An 18,104-nucleotide genomic window follows, 5' to 3' on the forward strand; every position below is an offset into this window, starting at 1 on the left:
TCATGTTAGCCTGGAGAACCTGGCTAAGGCCGAGGAGAACTTGTCCTCCGCCCAAGCCGACGCCGACATAGCGAAGGTGGAGGCAGAGTCGGCCAAGGAGGCGCTGAGTCGGGCAATGGAGGACTTTCGTGGCTCAAACGAGTATCGGGAGGAGCTCCTCGAGAGCGGCTTCGCCTCCTATCGGGTGGGGTACGAGGACGCCCGGGATGCGATTCAGAGTCTGCACCCGAAGCTCGATCTGAGTGGCATCATCCCTCCAGGGTTGGAGGACCAAGCCGCAGAGGAAGAGGGCGACCCACTACCGACGAAATGAGTTATCGAGGATGAGGCGGCTCCGACCCCCGGTCCCTCCCCGATCCGAGCGGGCACGCCGATTGCTCCCGAACTTTATCCGGTGCAAGAAGTCGACTCCGACGAATAGTCGGAGTATCTGCCCGTTATCTTTGTATTTCTATTTTCTGTTTAGTCTTTGATATCTGTAATCGGGCTTCGTCCTAATTTTGTAATCGGGCTTCAACCCAATTTTGTAATCGAGCTTCGGCCCAATTTTATAAGTCATTTTAACTTAACAAATCAAAGACTTTTCACACCTTTTTCTGCGTGCGGCTGAATGTGTTTGATCATCTGAGCCATCTCCGAGTGCATAGGTCGTATCTCCGACACATCTCACTAGGACGTTTGATAGGGTCTAGCGTAGCTGATCAAAGTAGTCAGTAGCGTGCGCTGTGCCAAGGACAGTGCAAGCCCCGATCACGGGCCGGCATCCCGACCATCATATAGATAGCGAAGGATCCAATGGTCGAGAGTCGTACCGATTGTAGGTTGAATGTCCGCCGTCCGGACCTTGGTCGGGCGTGTACGTCAGGCCGAGTGTTGGTCGATCATCGAACGTGGCTCGTTGGATAGGATAACGATGACAAGTCGAGTATCCGCTGTCCGATCTTTGGTCGGACATGCACGTCAGGACGTATGATAAACGGTGGCAAGCCGAATATCCTTCGATCGGTCGTAACTAAGTTGGTATGTCGTAAGTCGAATACCCGTTGCCCAGACCTTGGTCGGATGGATACGTCACGGTTGTCTTGGCGTTTTGCCCTTCTCAGTCAAAGCTAAGTGGGCAAGTTAGCCAGCCACATTGATCGAAGCCCTTTACCTTTAGAGGCGAAGGCTGTTGGTTCGGCAATCGAGCCATAGGCTCGACGTAGATTCGGTGATCGAGTCGTAGATTCGACGATCGAGTCATAGATTCAGCGATTCGGCATCGTAGATTCGGCGTAAAGTCATAGATTCCCAACGAGACGTTGGGATCAAGTTGGAACGTCCAGGCCCATATTTCGACATGGGCCGACCTTCGGTGGGGTGCCAAACTTTGTAGACTCTGGAGTTTTGAAATTGTATTATATTCTGAGGAAGAAGGGCATACAGAGTTCATTGGTCATACAATTTCAGGTTGTTAGCATTCTAAGTTCGGGGAATGGCCATCCCTTCCAGGGTTTTAAGTCGGTAGGCGCCCGACCTGCAGGTGTCTGCAATCTTGTAGGGTCCTTCCCAGTTCAGAGATAGTTTTTCTTGATCCTGAGGCTTCGAGACTTCCGCTTTCCTCAAAATCAGGTCTTCGGGTCTGAAAGATTTTGGTCTAACTTTAGCGTTGTAGTATCGGGCCACTCTTTATCGGTAGAAAGCCATGCGGAGTTGAGCCTCACGTCGGAGCTCGAATAGGAGGTCCAAGTCAGCTCTCCAACATTCGGAGTTGTCTGGTTCACGATATTGCTCAGCTCTAGTCGATGGTAGCCCGATCTCTAGTGGGATCATTGCCTTCGTCCCATAGGCCAGGTTGAAAGGAGATTCTCCGATCGGGACTCGGGGTGTTGTTCGGTATACCCACAGGACCGAGTGCAACTCTTCAACCCAGAGGCTTCTGGCTTCATTCAGTCGAGTCTTCAACTCATGCAAAATGATCCGGTTGGTCACTTCGACTTTTCCATTGGACTGTGATGGCCGACCGAGGTCACCCTGTGTGTGATATGAAATCTCGCACAAAACTTCCTAAAATCATTGTTGTCGAACTGTCACCCATTGTCGGTGACGATGGTGTGCGGTAGTCCGAACTTAAAGATGATGGACTTCTGGACAAAGTCTTCCATCTTATGCTCGGTAATTTGTGCCAGAGGTTTGGCCTCCACTCACTTGGTGAAGTAGTCGATTGCGACAACTATAAACTTTCTTTGATCAGGCACCGGAGGGAAAGGGCCGAGTATATCGATTCCCCATTGGACGAAGGGCCATGGGGCGACAATGGAAGTCAGCTGGTTGGCGGGCCGGTGTTGTAAGTTGGCATACTTCTGACACGGCTCACACCTCCGAACCAAGTCAGCTGCATCTTTCTTCATGGTGGGCCAGTTGTAACCTTGCCGCAGGACTTTGTAGGCCAAGAATTTGCCCCCCAGGTAACTCCCGCAGATCCCTTCATGCACCTCTCTGAGTGCGTAGTCCGCATCCGTCGGTCCCAGGCACCGTAGCAAGGAAAGGGAGAACGACCTTTTGTAGAGTCGTCCGTCCATCATTACATACTGGGAGGCTGCCCACCGGAATCGCTTGGCTTCCACGGGATCTTCGGGGCTGGTTCCGTCAGTTAGGTACTGAACGATCAGGTCCATTCAGCTTGGTTCGGTCATCAGTTGGAGTACCTCCTCAGCCCTGTCGATGCTTGGTTGCTCAAGACTCTCCACGAGTGTCCGGCCCAAAGTGCCGTAGGCAGATGTCGCAAGCCTGGAGAGTGTGTCGGTCCGAGCATTCTCCGACCTGGGAATGTGGGAGATCTCGAAATACTTGAGGTGTGCCACGAGATCTCTCACCTTCTGGAGATATTTCGCCATGGTCAGGTCCCGCACTTCGAATTCGCCTTTGACTTGCCCCACAATCAGCTGGGAGTCACAGAAGACTCTGAGACTGTCGATCCCGAGCTCCTTCACCACTCTCAAGCCAGCGAGAAGCACTTCATACTCGGCTTGATTATTGAAAGTTTTGAAGTTGAATCGGAGGACGTACTCGATAACCACTCCTTCCGAGTTGGTGAGCAGGAACCCGGCCCTGCTCCCTTGGGCATTAGAAGCTCCATCTATATGTAACACCCAGGTTGACCCGAGGTCAAATTCAGAAGTCGCAGCTTCTTTGAAGCTCCCACCTTCCGACGTTTGGTCGGCTGTCGGGCATTCCACAATAAAGTCGGTCAAGACTTGGGCTTTCAAAGCAGGTCGCGGTCGGTACTGGATGTCAAACTTGCTCAGCCTCACCATCTATTTCGCCAGTCATCCTGATGTGTCGGGGCAGTGGAGGATCGCCCTCAAGGGCTGGTCGGTGAGGACCACGATGGCGTGTGCTTGAAAATACGGACGGAGTCGTTGCACGGATATGACCAAGGCAAATATCATCTTCTCTACCCTCGAGTACCGAGTTTCAGCCCCGTGGAGCACTTTGCTGGTATAATATACGGACTGGTGAGTTCGGCTCTCGTTCTCTCGGAAAAGCACCGAACTAAAAGCCTCCGGGGCGGTGGCCAAATAAAGGTACAGTGTTTCTTCGACCTCCAACTTTGCAAGCAGGGGAGGAGAAGCCAGGTACTTCTTCAAATCTTCAAAGACTTGCCGGCACTCATTCGGCCAAGAAAAGTCCTTCGTCTGCCTCAGGGTTTTAAAGAAAGGGAGGCATCTCTCAGCCGACCGAGAGATGAATCGGTTGAGCGCAATGATCTTTCCATTGAGCTACTGCACCTCTTTTTTGGTGTTCGAGTGCCGCATGTCGATGATCGCCTTTATCTTCTCGAGGTTGGCCTCGATTCTGTATTGAGAAATGAGAAACCCAAGGAACTTTCCCGAAGCTATCCCGAAGGCACACTTAGTCGGATTTAGCTTCATCCGATATCGTCGAAGAATGTGAAAGGTTTCTTCCCAGTCTTGGACATGATCTGAAGCATGTGCGCAGCATGTCGTCCACGTACACCTCCATATTGCATCCGATTTGATCTTTGAAGATCTTATTGACGAGGCATTGGTAGGTGGCTCCGGCATTCTTTAGACCAAAGGGCATCACTTTGTAGCAGTAAAGGCCCTTGGTGGTCACGAAGGCCGTATGCTCTTCATCCTCGGGTGCCATCCGGATTTGGTTATATCCAGCGAAGGCATTCATGAAGTTGAGCAGTCGATGACCAGACGTCGCATCCACCAGTTGGTCGATCTTCAACAGGGAGAAGCTATTCTTCGGGCAGGCCCGATTCAAGTCAGTGTAGTCGATACAGATCTTTCACTTTTTATTGGCTTTCTTCACCATGACGATATTTGCGAGCCAGTCGGGATACATGGTTTCTTTGATGAAGCCCACCTCGAGTAGCTTGTCCACTTCCTCGTCGATAGCCTTCTGTCTTTCGAGGACGAAAGTCCGTTTCTTCTGTCTCACCGGCTTCGCGCTAGGGGCGATGTTGAGTCGATGAGTTATTATTTCCGAAGGTATGTCGGACATATCCGCTGCCGATCAAGCGAATACGTCGGCATTAGCTTTCAGCAGCTCTATCAGCTGCCGTCGCTCTGGGTCGGACAACTGCGACCCGACCCAGACGACCTATTCAGGATTCTTTGTCATCGGGATGGAAATCAGCTGTTCAACTGGTTCACCCTTCTCCTTCTCTTCCCGTTGGTCCAGCCTGTCGGCCGTCAGGGAGTCATTCGATTCGTCGTGTTGGGTAGAGATTTGAAAGCACCGTCGAGCGAGTTGTTGATCCTCATGCATTTCTCCGGCTCCATTTTTATTCGAAAATCGAACCAGCAAGTGGTATGTCGAGACTATCGCCCTGAGGGCGTTTAGTCCGGGTCTTCCAAGTATGGCATTATAGGTCGAAGGTACTTGGACGACCGTGAATGTCATGTGGACGGTGCTTTATCGTGGTTCGGTCCCAGCTATCACGGAAAGAATAATTTTTTCTTCCACCGCGATGGCTTCTCCGGCAAAACCCACTAGGGGGTAGAGACTCTCCTGAGTCGGTCAGTCGACAGTCGCATTTGGGTGAAGGCTGAGTAAAACAAAATATTAGTGGAGCTTCCATTAGCAACAAGAATCCTTTTTACATCATAGTTTGCTATCGTTGCCGAGACAACAACAGCGTCATCATGGAGAGTTTGGATTTCCTTAGCATCTTCATCTGTGAAGATGATTACATTATCCTGGTGCAGCCTCTTCGTCGACTCCTCTTTACCAGTTGTCCCCCGATCCAGTCATCTGGAGATCATGTTGATGACCCCAGCAGTAGGCTGATTATTCGCTGCCTCTTCAGTCGGTTGGGATTATCGATCGGGGAGGGGCTGAGCCAGCGGGTCCCTTTGATACTTTTCGAGATACCCTCATCATATGAGGGCCTCTATTTTATCCTTGAGTTGGATGCATTGCTCGGTGGTGTGACCGTGGTCCCGATGGAACCGGCAGTATCTTCTCCGATCGAGGCGCTTTGCCTTCAGAGGCGGGGGCCATCGCAGGTATTCCACTCCTTCGATCTCCATCAGGATCTACGCACGAGGAGCAGAGAGAGGAGTGTAGGAGTCATACCTGTGATGCATCAGTCTCGAACTCCGATGTCGGGGCGATCTCGGGCTCCATCATCGGGGCGAGACCCGTTTATCGGTCGGGGGCCTGCTGGGTTCAGCAGCAGCCCGATTTTTCTTCCGCTTCTCCTTTTGGCCCGCGCCTTCGGTCAGGTGCAGGTCATAAGCTCCTTCGTCCGCGCGTATGTATTTGTATGCGCGCTCCAGCAATTCAGCATACATTTGAGGGAGGGTCTTGTCCAAAGAATATGTGAATCGGGACCTCCTTAACCCCCTCTTCATGGTCGAGATAACCATGTCTTCGTTGAGGTCCCGAACCTCAAGTGTGGCCACGTTGAATCGGGCCACAAAGTATCGGAGCATCTCGTTTTCTCCCTGTTTGAGGGAGAAAAGACTGTCTGAGGTTCGTAGCGATTTTCGACTGGTGCTGAAGTGGGCCACGAAAGAATGCTCGAGCTATCCGAAGGAGTGGATACTTCCTGAGCGGAGATCGAAGTACCAAGCCCTGGCAGCTTTATGGAGCATGGCGGGAAAGCCGATGCAAAAGAGGGCATCGGTTGCCCCCTGAATTGTCATGAGAGCCTTGTAGCTCTCCAGATGGTCAACTGGGTCGGTGGAGCCGTCGTAAGGCTCCACATAAGGCATCTTGAACCGATTAGGGATTGGTTCATTGAGGACAAATTGGGAGAGAGGTTGGGTGGTCCGGAAGTTGACGTCGTTCAAAGACTTCTGACTATCCGCCTAGAGTTGGGCAAGCCGATGATTGATTTCTTCAAACTTACGTTCGTAGTCGTCCAACCGTCGGTGTTGTGAAACCCCAGGGGTCGAACCTCCCGACGAGCTTGAGAGTGAGACGGACGGTGTCTGCGGCCGCTTCTCCTTCCTTGCCCGCTCCAGTTGGGAAGGAGAAGCATGTCGAGACCGGTAGGTGTCGCACCGTGGCTGCCTCGCCCCTTCTCGGTGGGAGTGCTGAGACGGCTGCTCTTGAGGAGGAGACAGAAGTTGACGCGGACGTTGGCGGCTGCTTGTGGACGGCATAGGGTGCACCGCTGGTTGTTCTGCTGGCGGTTGCGACAACTGAGCCGGTTGCTATTGGAGGTTTTTGACCGCGTCCGTCAGAACGGTCATTTGCCGCACGATCGCCGCGATCTGCGCCTCCGTGGTTACCACCGGGTGTGGAGAGCTGGGCTCCGCCATGGAAGGTGAAGGAGGGGCCTCTTCCTGACGGGAAGAACGTCTCGTCGACCTGGTAGCTCTCGATCGCTGAGCCCTGATTTTCATCATCTCGAGAAGTTTTTTTAAGCTCTGTGGAGCTCGCTAGCTTACCTCTGTCGAATACCCCCTACCTGGCATGCCAAAATCTGTTGCGGCCAATCCCTTTGTCGCTCGATCGTCGGTGTCGCGCACCTGCAAGAAAAGTCCTCACAGACCGGAGATGCCTCCGGTGGGGACCCTCCGACGGTCAAGTCAGAGAGGAGACTAGGCAACAGTAAAAAATCAGGGGCTCAACGGGAGAGAGAGAGCTCGAGAGCTAAGAGGCGCTTCATAGAGCTTGAGGAAGTTTGCTCAGAACTTACCAAGACTGTTGTTTTACTCCATTTTATAGTAGAATGCGGTATGGTCCCGTCATTAATGATGCAGACAACTGGGGAGTTGTCAAATCGCCGGAGGCTGTCAAATCACCGTGGATTGTCAAGTTACTGGGATTAATCCATGTCTTTGGCAGGACAATGCCCCAGAGCAGCCATACCGGATATCCTTGATAGGACAACCGCCCATAGCGGTTGTACGGCATTTGGGTGGGCTGGCCGACTATAGGTCGGTATTCGGCTGTCGAGATGTCGGGTGATGATTCAGGACACCATCGGCTGGTCTGGTGCCTTGCGGAAGTCGGACGTCGGCTGCCACCCCGACAGTGGGTCGGTGATTTGGGCTCAGCCGTCTGACCGGTCGGAAAATAGTATGAGTCTGTTCGGCCGACATACTTCGGTCGGATATCGTCGAAAGCCATTGTCGGCAGTCACCGTCAGAGTTATCCATCGATTCGGTCGGTAGAGTCGGGCGACGATCGGATCGATCCGAGGATAAGTCGGCGTACAGGAATCGGTCGGTATATCCCAACACTGAGTATATCCAAGCCATTGCAGCGGACACTACATGTGATGATCTTTTAGAGGGGCTCTAGATCCACTGCTGTTCATTGAGGCGAGACTCCTGGAGTAGTATCAGGCTACAATAATCTCATAGACGTGTACTCGGTATACGGACACATGGACTTTTTTTTGTTTTCTAACTGTTTGAACGAATGCCTAAGAAAACTTCAGTCATGTGATGAGGTGATGCTAAATATACCACAGGACTGCGATCGGCACCATTTTGAGAATCACCAACTAATCACAGAGATGGGAAACTACTTGCTGGTCTTTGTGGTTTCAGTAAAAGTATGGATCCTTTAGGATATGAGAGCTCACTGATCCTTCTTGCCTACCGAAACCTCTATGCTCCCTCTTATTGGGCCATGTGTTGCCCCTTATTCCGGGTTCCGTCCCTCGGGCTCTACATGTAAGAGGGTGTTTTGAGGAATAATAGTCCTACGTCGGATAATTTTATAACTCTTTTGGTGCTTGTAAATTTTTAGTCCTATCCATGATAAAGCTCAGGTTCTTAGATAGGATCTTAACAGGGAGAACCGTTAGCCATTTGGGCAATTAATGCCATAGTTATCTTTGGTGAATAGATGGTCGAAAGGCTAAATTATCTGCCCAAAAAAATGTGGAGCTACCGTTGGAGATACACTAGTCATGTACATTTTTGAAATATGAAGTCTGCTAAACAAAATATGGACTAATGAGAAAGTTTCCCGGAGGGATTTTCAAAGATGTACAACACTTGTGCTATCGGTCGCCGCAGCCAATGATGGTCCAAAGTGTGGTCGCTGGCTGAAGATATAGAATTGTGCAAGCAATTTTTGTTGCTAGTTAACATTTTGGAGACAAGATTGTTAGCACCCTGAATTAGTCACACATGTTATCACCAAAACTCTAGTTATTAGCCATGCAATCTCTTTTTGCTGATTAACATCCTTGATTGTGTTGTGAATGCTTTGAAGACCTCATTCAGCTGTGGTTAGGAAAATATTGAAATTGGAGAGAGATGCAACATCTGACTTCTGTAAGTCCTGTTTAAGTTTGATATCCTCAATTGTGGTGTCAGGATTGTTGCACCCTAGAATAGATACCAATAGAGTATTTGAGTGGAGAAAAATAATTTGAACACCATATTTGACATGACAAAAATGCTATTATCATGGATCCTTAAGTGTCAGAGTGCAACCATAACCATCAAACCTTGCTCCAATTATGTGGGGCCAGCCTATGCATCCGTTCTTGCCATTTTTCCAATACTGTGTGCACATTTCAGATTCAAAATTATCTGTATCACTACAGTCTCTTAGTCTGTAAGAGTAGTCTATGAACATCTAATGAAGGCAAGATTTTACCCGCTTGTTGATGTGTTGGTCCCAGCAAGAATGCATGAACCTTGGTGTACTTTGCTATATCATGTGGAAGAGCTAGCAACTATATTCAACATCACAGATGTGCTAATATTATAGTGATGGTAACTGGATCCTGGAAAGTGGTGTGAAGTGCTCCTCTCTTGCTTGCGAAGTCTTTGTAAGTGGTGAAAAGTTCAGAAAAAACTACCAGCTCTCTCCACATTTGTAGCAGAAGCAGGGTTGCCATTCATGTTGCAGGCCTGAGTGGTTCTCATTTGAGATTTACTTTTCTAATGAGATTTGTAATTGAGATATGCATTTGTTTGTCAGATAAATGCATCTTTTCAACAATATGTTGAGAAACATTAGTTGTATTATGACCAAAATATATCAACAGAAACATGTTCATTTGTTCAGGAAAAATAGCATTTCTGAATCCAGTGTTGCTCTCTCCCCAGATTGGAAGTTGATCTACAAGTTTTGCAGGGTTTGCAGAAATTGTAGCATCTATCTGAGATCTGATATCCCTCTGGGAGCAATCTAGAGGGCAGCAGGTGGAGCGAACATGACAGTGGTCCACCATGTGTTATGGCCTGCTGCATTCCAATATGATGGAATGGCTCTGATTTGAACTGTAAACTTTGTTGGGTAGCAGGCTCACTCCAGCTCATCCCACTTGTTTCATCTGCCTGCTCAAATGTGACTTCTTTGATGTAGTTGGATATATTAATGCACCTGTCCTTTCGTTTAATAATCTTAGTCTGCGATTTCTATGCTGGAGAGCCATAGTACTTTATTGCCCCCCACAGTAGTACAGAGTAACAGGTGGGATCACCCTTGTTTTAACATGGTTACAAAATAGGACTCAAGGGGTAAGCTCTGAAGTTAATTTGTTTGGCTGGCATTGGGCCTTTTCTTATGTTTGTGCTAGGAATGGCAGTCATTGGATTCTCTCCTGGGCATCTTTCATGTGTCCTCCCTTCTTGTTTTTGGACACTTGTATGGTCAACTTGACATCTCATTGGGCTGGTATGGTCAACTCATCTCACATGCTATTAAACCACCGACCAGCAAAAGTTTAATAGAGTATCTTAGATTGGACAGTCAAAAGGCTTGCTGTTTTTTTTACTTCATGAAATAGAGTTATTTACAATAGTTTGATTGTCTCCAGTTTGGCTGATCAATCATTAGGATGAATCTTTCAGGAGTTCAAGGTTGCTTCTTTGAAGTTTTGTCGCTCCATCAATAGAGTTTCTTGCTTTCAGGCTGGGTCTAAAGTTAAAACTGCAAATGGATCTGCTCCAATTCTGTACAATGTGGAGCAAAGCTTGAAGATCTTGGATTTGAATTGGAACACTGTTCAATTATGCTATGTGGTTTGGATGTGAGGATGAACTAGTATTTCAGGTTCTAGTTGGATTGCTTCTCGGATAAAATAACCTGATTGAACACTTGGTCTTCAGACTGAATTTTTAGGTGCAGGGTCCAGACCTGAAATAAAGTGTCTCAGATATCATGTAGGGCCATGGTGTTTCTGATCCATGATATAGCATTCTAGCATTTCAAATCCAGAAAAAATATTTATTTGATTGACTTCTTGTTGTATCTACCCCAGTAATCTATGCATAGTAACTTTTTTTTTTGTTAATTTAGTAACAATTCTTTTAATTCTGAAATATTTATGCTTCTAGTAGATCCTTGAATTGGAAAATTACCGGCAACCGGATCCTTGTACTTTGTGCATTTGAGAAGAAAAAATAAATACGAAATTCTAAGTTACATTTATTTGAATTGTAAAGAAAATAATGAGATCTCTCTCTCTCTTCTTTTTTTTTCTTGTGTTGTCATCCTTGAAAAGATATTAGAATCCGATTATTCTTTTTCTTTCCTTTTCAGAAGCTAAATTTTTTATTAAATGATAAAGTTTATTTAAATAGGAACTAGTTGTGTATTATAAGAGAGATAGAAGGGCGTTTTCAGAAGAAAAACTAACAAATCGAATCAGAATAGAATATTTTTCAAATTCAAAACTGTAGTTTTAATAGATAGTGTAGATATGGACTTGTTGATTAATTGTTAAAGACAGAAAATAAATTGTTACATCATAGTTTAGTTTAATATCCTAACAACAGCAAGTCACTTCTTCTTCCAAACTGAAACAATAAAGAGCATTTGGTGTTTTCTTAAAACAATTATCATCTTTCTAACGGTCCTCTGCACTCAGTTCACAATTCATGTTCCTGTACTGTTAAAAAGATTCAGTAGTTCCTTTTCTTTGCTGTTTAAAGTTTCTGGCTTGGCTTTTCCTCCAATGAATCAAATGACTCCAACACAAGTTTATTACCAATTATTATTTCTAGATGACACAAAGCAGCCAACTTTGTCATTATATAAAAAGCCCAGTTCCTTACTCTCTGTCATTGTCCATGGAAAGGAAACCACATCCACCATCAGAATTCATAACATGGGGTGAGCACTAGTAAAGCAAATCCCTCCTCCTTCTCCCCACATGAGTCCAGGGGAGTTGGCAGAGGAAAACCATTGAAAGATTTGGGCACCACCTTTCTCCAATCCCCCATCTATGCCACTGTTCCAATTAAAAGACTGTTCTCATCCTGTCCGCTTGCTGGTAAAACCCCCACATTTACAGTAGGTGACCACTGGCCTACACACCCCATTTCTCCCCTAACACCAGCTTATATATTATCCCTCACCATTACTCATTCTGGATGGAGGCATTCTCCACAGGCTGGTATATCTGTTATATCAACACATAGGATCACAACCAATGCACACACACACACACACACACACAACAAATCTTACCTTTGTTAAAAGATTGCAGGGGATCAGTTCGCCATGTGGGGAAGCAGGGCAAAGCTCCCCATCTGTATATTTGGACTCCTTTTGAGTGATGGTTCTTCCTGTCTGCTTTAAGTCCCATCCCTGAGAACACTAAAGTGCTCTTCAACTGGTACTGTTCAATAGATTTAATAAAAGGCCATGGTCGTCAACTATCACCAGTTCTCGACAATGTAGGATGGTATCTATTGCCTCGAGATTTATTTCTTTTTTGTATATGTGTATAGTTTGAGATTCTCCTTTGAAGGTATGGTTTTGAGCTATGCAACATGTTGCTGAAGCAAATGATACTGAGGTTTTGCATGTTAGATGAGTTGCAGGTCACTGAACACAGCAGTAGGATGCCTGAGGCTGGCAATGTAGGTTGTGTATGGCTTCTTGTCTGTTCAAGTTTTGACAAACAATCGCGTGCTAGATCTTTTCATAGCAGTGAGAATTTTCGGGTCACGCCAGTTGGGGTCTGTGAGCAGTATTTGCATTTCAGTTGAGCAAGTCAGGAGCAAATTTGGCAGTATGTTAGGCTATTCTAAATACAGTTATTACTTGGGAGAGAGTGACACTGGATCCAGTGTCGTCATCTGAGGTTGGAGAAGTATCTGGTGATTTGTATGCTTGTAGTTCAACTGGCAGTTAAAAGCAGCAGAACATAGTGTGAGTGGTGTGAGAATATTTTTCATGCACTGTGCGTATTTCTTACACTTGAGCTTGTGATGTTGTAGTATTGTATTTACTCCAATCATTGTTTCAGGTTCTATGTTTTGGTTTTCTGCATAAAGGCAAGCCCATACCAAATGTTGACATCACTTGCAGCCATACTTGGAGGACTCATTGGAGCTATTGCATTGTTGGTGATTGTTGTTTGGTTTCTTTGGTTTTGTATACTGCGGCGTAGATTACCCTCAAATAGAAATTCTGAGACTGGTTCATCGGACCCTCCAACTATAGGTACAAATTCTGCAAAGTTCTTTGGAGACTTAGCAAGTTTGAAAGTTTTTAGAATTTTGGTTTTGATTTTTTTTTTCCCCCTTTTTGTTGATCTTTTCTATTTTGGAATGACAGTAGAATGGAGTAGGAGAGGTCGGATCTCCTCTTCTGGTGATGGTCATGCAACCGAACATCAGGGAGCTAGGCAATTTACACTCGAAGAACTGAGCCAGGCTACAAAGAGTTTTGATGAGTGCAATCTTGTCGGCAGTGGTAGCTTCGGATTGGTGTACAAGGGTTTGCTTCTTGATGGTACTATTGTAGCGATTAAAATGCGTCGAGGTGCTCCACAACCAGAATTTGTGGAAGAGGTAATAACTGCCTTATATAGCAATAAAGGAAGTGCTCTTTTTTTCATATCCATAACACCAAATCAACATTTTTCTTGTTCCTTGACTCTCATTTATTTCATCATTCCTTACTTCATTTGAGAAAGATAATGGACCTCATGGTTACTTCCCAAATTATTGAATGAGATTTATATCCATGTCTACTTTATTGGTAATGTTCACATAAAATGCAACTAAAAGCTTTTAATACCATTCAACATGATGTTTGGGTCATGCAGGTATAACAGGCTACAGATTTTTTTTTTGTCTTTTTCCTTTTAGAAAGATAACCTAGTATGAAGTAAAAATGGAAACTTTTGTCATGAATATATGAGCAAAACATGGTCATGTGTTGGAAACTGAAATTGTCTGACTTGCAGTATTTTTTTTTATGGTAAACTGTAAAATTTGCATGTCATACATCAAATTATTTATGCCCTTAAGCTTTTACAACAGTATCTAGCTCACTGTTTTCTATGATAAGAGTTCCTCTGGCCATTGTTTTCTAATTACAAGTTGTTTCAGACAAAGTACTAATATAAGCGGGCTATTCTTTTACTGTACTTTATCTAGACTTGCATAAGTAAATTCAACTAATGAACATATTCTACATCATCAGTCAATTGGCATGGAATACAAAATAACATTTTTCCATTGGCCAAGCAGGTTAAAAAACTATCGGAGATCTGCCATCGTAATCTTGTTAGTCTTATTGGTTATTGTCAGGAAGGTGGTCTCCAAATGCTAGTCTTCGAATATTTGCCTAATGGAAGCATCAGCCGTCATCTATATGGTAATGGCTAATTCTGTTTGAACAAAACAACTTTTACAAGGTTTTCTTAGATATTACTTATATTTGTTGTTTTGCAGATACTGGCCGAGATCAAGTGATAAGACTAGAATTTAAACAGAGGCTCTCCATAGCTATAGGAACTGCTAAAGGTAATCAAGTTATTTAATTCCTCTTGGCTACATTATTGAAAGAAAAGCTAAAAGTATGAATTTATCAAGTGGATCAGTAAGAAAATGCTTTCTAATCTTTGAATGACCTTTGCCACTTGAAAGGTAAAAATTGAAACCTTATTAAACAACAGGTTTAACCCATCTGCATAGTCTTGTACCTCAAGTAGTACACAAGGACTTCAAATCAAGCAATGTCTTGGTTGATGAAAACTTCATTGCAAAGGTAGCAGATGCAGGTGTAGCTAAATTACTTCAAAGACTTGATGATGCTGGCCGATCTTGGTCATCTGGTGGCAATGTCTTCCAGGATCCAGAGTATGTTCATTTTCTACAACTTGCTTCAGAAATTTTATGAACCAAAATATATTTAAATTTGTTATAGTATCTGTTGGATTGCAGACTTACTGCTTATATATGATAAACCATGGATTCTGTTATAGCATCTAGAGTTATTCCTATGTGAGCTAGAGTGAAGCAAACTTACTAATGTTACTAAGGTTAATTTATTCTAGTTTCTTACAAGAGAGGAGTATCGCTTTAACTGGTGATTGTATGACCATGTGTTTCCTGGTTAGGGTTGAAGAATTTGGTGCTCTTTCTGAAGCCAGTGATGTGTACAGTTTCGGTGTATTTCTTTTGGAACTCATAACTGGTCAAGAAGTTGCACATCTTTTCTCTCCAGAATCAGAAGAAAGCTTGGCCCAGTGGGTAATGTAGCATGCTTATGCAATTGCTGTGACAGTTTCACACAACGCAGTTTTTCTTGTATTACAATGTGAATTTAACATTTTGCTTCCGAAAAGCATGGTATGGATAGTAGTTTCTGATGACAGATCATAAACCTAGGTGACAACTGTATCAAGAATGAATTTTTGATTAGTTTATATTACATTGATTTTTTAAATGTTATTCTGAACTTAAAAATTTTTACAGTTTGTTAGTTCTGAGAACAGTTACAACTCACAAGGGATGAAAAAAAAATCTGTAAACTGATCAAGTTGTGGGGAGTTGAAATGCTTGAATGGGTGATATTGCTATTGATCAATTGATGATAGATGAATTGCTTTCATTTGTTGTAGCAAAATCGGCCACTAATTAAGTTAAACCTTGTCAACATTTTGCCTGACTTAGAAGGAATTAATATTAACATTGAATTGTAGATGTAAAGAATGAAATCACCATTCTTCCATAAAGGAGAAAAACTGAAAACGAGGAGAAAAACTAGAGGTTTGCTAAATATTTTACATCTTTAATTCATTGAACTAAATAATGCAGTGAAAGGGCCCATTCTGAAAAGATTGTAAGCAGGCAATATTGCCTATTCTGTTTCCTGTGGGATTGGGATCCCTAATGGTGAAATGAACTGAATGTGAGATAGTCTCAAAGGGTCATGTGGTGAACTAGACTCAATACCGATCACTTAGAGTGCCTAAACTCTTCAGAACTAAAATCCAGTATTCAAAAGTGAAGCAATGATCTTCCAATGGATGTATCTGAATTAAAGACCATTTAGGCAGATGTAACAGTTCTCAACAAAATTTCGGAAAAAGGTTGAAGCGATAAACCGATAAACTAAGAAAACTGTAAATAACATAAATTCCAGAAGCAGCAGTCAAGATACATAGAGGAAGCACCGAATATCTGATAAAAGCATTGATACAAATCCAGGTTCAAAAGAATATGCTATCATATCCTTCAATGATCTAGGATGAAAAGCAACCTCCTGTAGAGACACCTAAGTTTAATCAAGTCAGATCATGTGTTAGTAGAACAGCTAGTGAAAAACTTAGTACTGAAATAGATCAAAATGGTTATTTGTGAGGTCACATGGAAATAATGTGCAGGGTTAACAAGACATAAATGGATGTTTTCTCAGTTGATATGAATAGAGTGAGTGTAGAATGACTAGGCAACTAGGTCTTCTGTGTGCATGCGCATGTTTGTGCGCATGTAAAAGATGAAGTTCATACATTCTTAATTGTGGCTTTCAGTATATGAAAGTTGCCTTAGTGGTCTATACATGATTGAGCAGCCAAATCCAGTTGGCCCTCATTTACATCTCATGTACATTGGAAGATATTTTCCAATGTACCCATGAAATGAGAAAATTTTTTCAGTGCTCAGATCCTGCATATAACCACCCAGTCTTTTGAAGACAACTGAAGGGCCATAAATTTCAATAATGTGACACATGCAATGCACATGACTGGAAGAAGGGTTATTTGATGGATTGCTGTGATTCCATGAGCCAGTGAAATGTTGGAGATTAGTTGTTGACTTCACTTAAACACATTCTAAACTTCTAATGGAATTGTACCTCTCTCTCTCTCTCTCTCTGTGTGTGTGTGTGGGCGTGCACGCGTGCGCATGCGCACGTGTCTGTCTCCATGCATGTTACAACTCAGGCTATGCCCAACATTTTTCCTATATGAAACTAGTGACTGAAGTCATACAAATTTCTTGTTAGATGTAAGTTCCTGTAATCTCCTTTCTTGTGCAAGCTTGCTGATAATTTTGTATAAATAACAAGGTGGAAGCACGTCTGGTTTCAAATGATCTCATTGATCGACAATTGGGTCACAGTTTCACTTCTGAAGGGATGAAATCCTTAATTGAGCTGACACTTCAATGCTTGAATCAATCTGGGCGAGGACGACCGAAGATGAGTGCTGTTGTCACAGAGCTCGATCGGATTCTGGAGACAGAGATGATGCTGACGACGGTAATGGGTGATGGTACTGCCATAGTGACCCTGGGGAGCCAGCTGTTTACTTCTTCATGAAGAACAAAAGACCCATTACTTAATAAGCAGTCTCAGGTCCAATTTATTCATCAAAGGAATGGACTGTGCAGTATACCTGCTTTCCAGCCCTCTATAGCAGTTCTGGCTGCACATTATTATCAATTTTTTCCTATAATGTGCAGCAACAGCGTTCTATTAAAGGATAAATGTTTGCAACTACTACATATTGGTGAGCTCAGGTTTTTAATTGTTTGTGTGCTGATGCTTCTTCCTTTGTAAATTCTAACTTCAAGAATGTCATTATGCTTCCTTCTCCTAAAGGAAAAAAAAAATGCCCATCAAGTTCGGTTGTTGTTAAGTATCAAATCTGCAGGCTAACAGATCAAAGTTATAAGCCGGCAGGGTACACTAAACTTTGTCTAGGTTCTTAAAAGCCAAGAGAAGACCAGGAGATTTGTTCCCAAATTTCATGAGGCATCATGCGCAGTTACAGAAGGTTGAGTTATAGGCCAAAACATAATGCACAGTCACAAAAGGCTCATTCTTGAATAAGGTCTCATCCAAAAGATTTCAAAGCTGCCCTTGCCAACAGAAATATATCCTGCAACTTTTTCATTGCTTGTCTTTATAGGGGCCGGTGGAAATATAATCTAATTGCTAATCTAGTAGAGAAACCAATTTTTCTTCCTTTCTTTCTTTATTTCTTTCAACTTGTTAATAACTTTTGCATCATTATTCTAGAAATAGTATTAGTATAGGTATTAATATTATGTTTGATTCACTGGAATGAGCAGTGTGATTGAATTGGATTTCCAACTTTGGCTTCATTCCGACATTTGGTACGACAATAGAGGATGAACTATAATTCTTTTGAAAATATGATTCCTTCATTTGAAAGGAATGACGATTCTAGCCATACATAGAAGGCATGGGCATGCACCCCCCACACACAACAACCAAATAAAAAAAAAAAAAAAAAAACAGTGTGAATGAAATTTTCAATAATGAACTAATTAATAATGTAAATAATATATTTTTATATGAATCAATTATCAATAATAAAATATATTATTCAAAATATTATTTTATCAGAAAAAATAAAACATCAAAATATTATTTTATCAAAAAAATATAAAATA

The 18,104-nt window shown here is 43.7% G+C and overlaps 1 protein-coding gene across 1 annotated transcript; it reads left to right on the plus strand.

The window, feature by feature from the left end:
• The first annotated feature begins 11,465 nt into the window (after nucleotides 1–11,465).
• On the plus strand, nucleotides 11,466–17,265 carry LOC105036997 (proline-rich receptor-like protein kinase PERK8). The gene is made up of 8 exons (XM_073248628.1): nucleotides 11,466–12,597; nucleotides 12,695–12,891; nucleotides 13,006–13,241; nucleotides 13,926–14,052; nucleotides 14,130–14,201; nucleotides 14,354–14,537; nucleotides 14,798–14,930; nucleotides 16,753–17,265. Exons 2-8 carry the CDS (start codon nucleotides 12,738–12,740, stop codon nucleotides 17,002–17,004), a joined length of 1,158 nt encoding a protein of 385 aa, XP_073104729.1. The 5' UTR covers nucleotides 11,466–12,597; nucleotides 12,695–12,737; the 3' UTR covers nucleotides 17,005–17,265.
• Nucleotides 17,266–18,104: the final 839 nt, after the last annotated feature.

This window comes from Elaeis guineensis, chromosome 14, assembly GCF_000442705.2.
Source record: "Elaeis guineensis isolate ETL-2024a chromosome 14, EG11, whole genome shotgun sequence".
In the NCBI taxonomy this organism is placed as follows: Eukaryota; Viridiplantae; Streptophyta; class Magnoliopsida; order Arecales; family Arecaceae; genus Elaeis; species Elaeis guineensis.

Coding starts and splice junctions, on each gene's coding strand:
- LOC105036997 (XM_073248628.1), top strand. CDS start 12,738: ATGTTGACATCACTTGCAGCCATACTTGGAGGACTCATTGGAGCTATT. Junction 14,202..14,353: donor AGCTATAGGAACTGCTAAAG/GTAATCAAGTTA, acceptor ATTAAACAACAG/GTTTAACCCATCTGCATAGT. Junction 14,538..14,797: donor AATGTCTTCCAGGATCCAGA/GTATGTTCATTT, acceptor TTTCCTGGTTAG/GGTTGAAGAATTTGGTGCTC.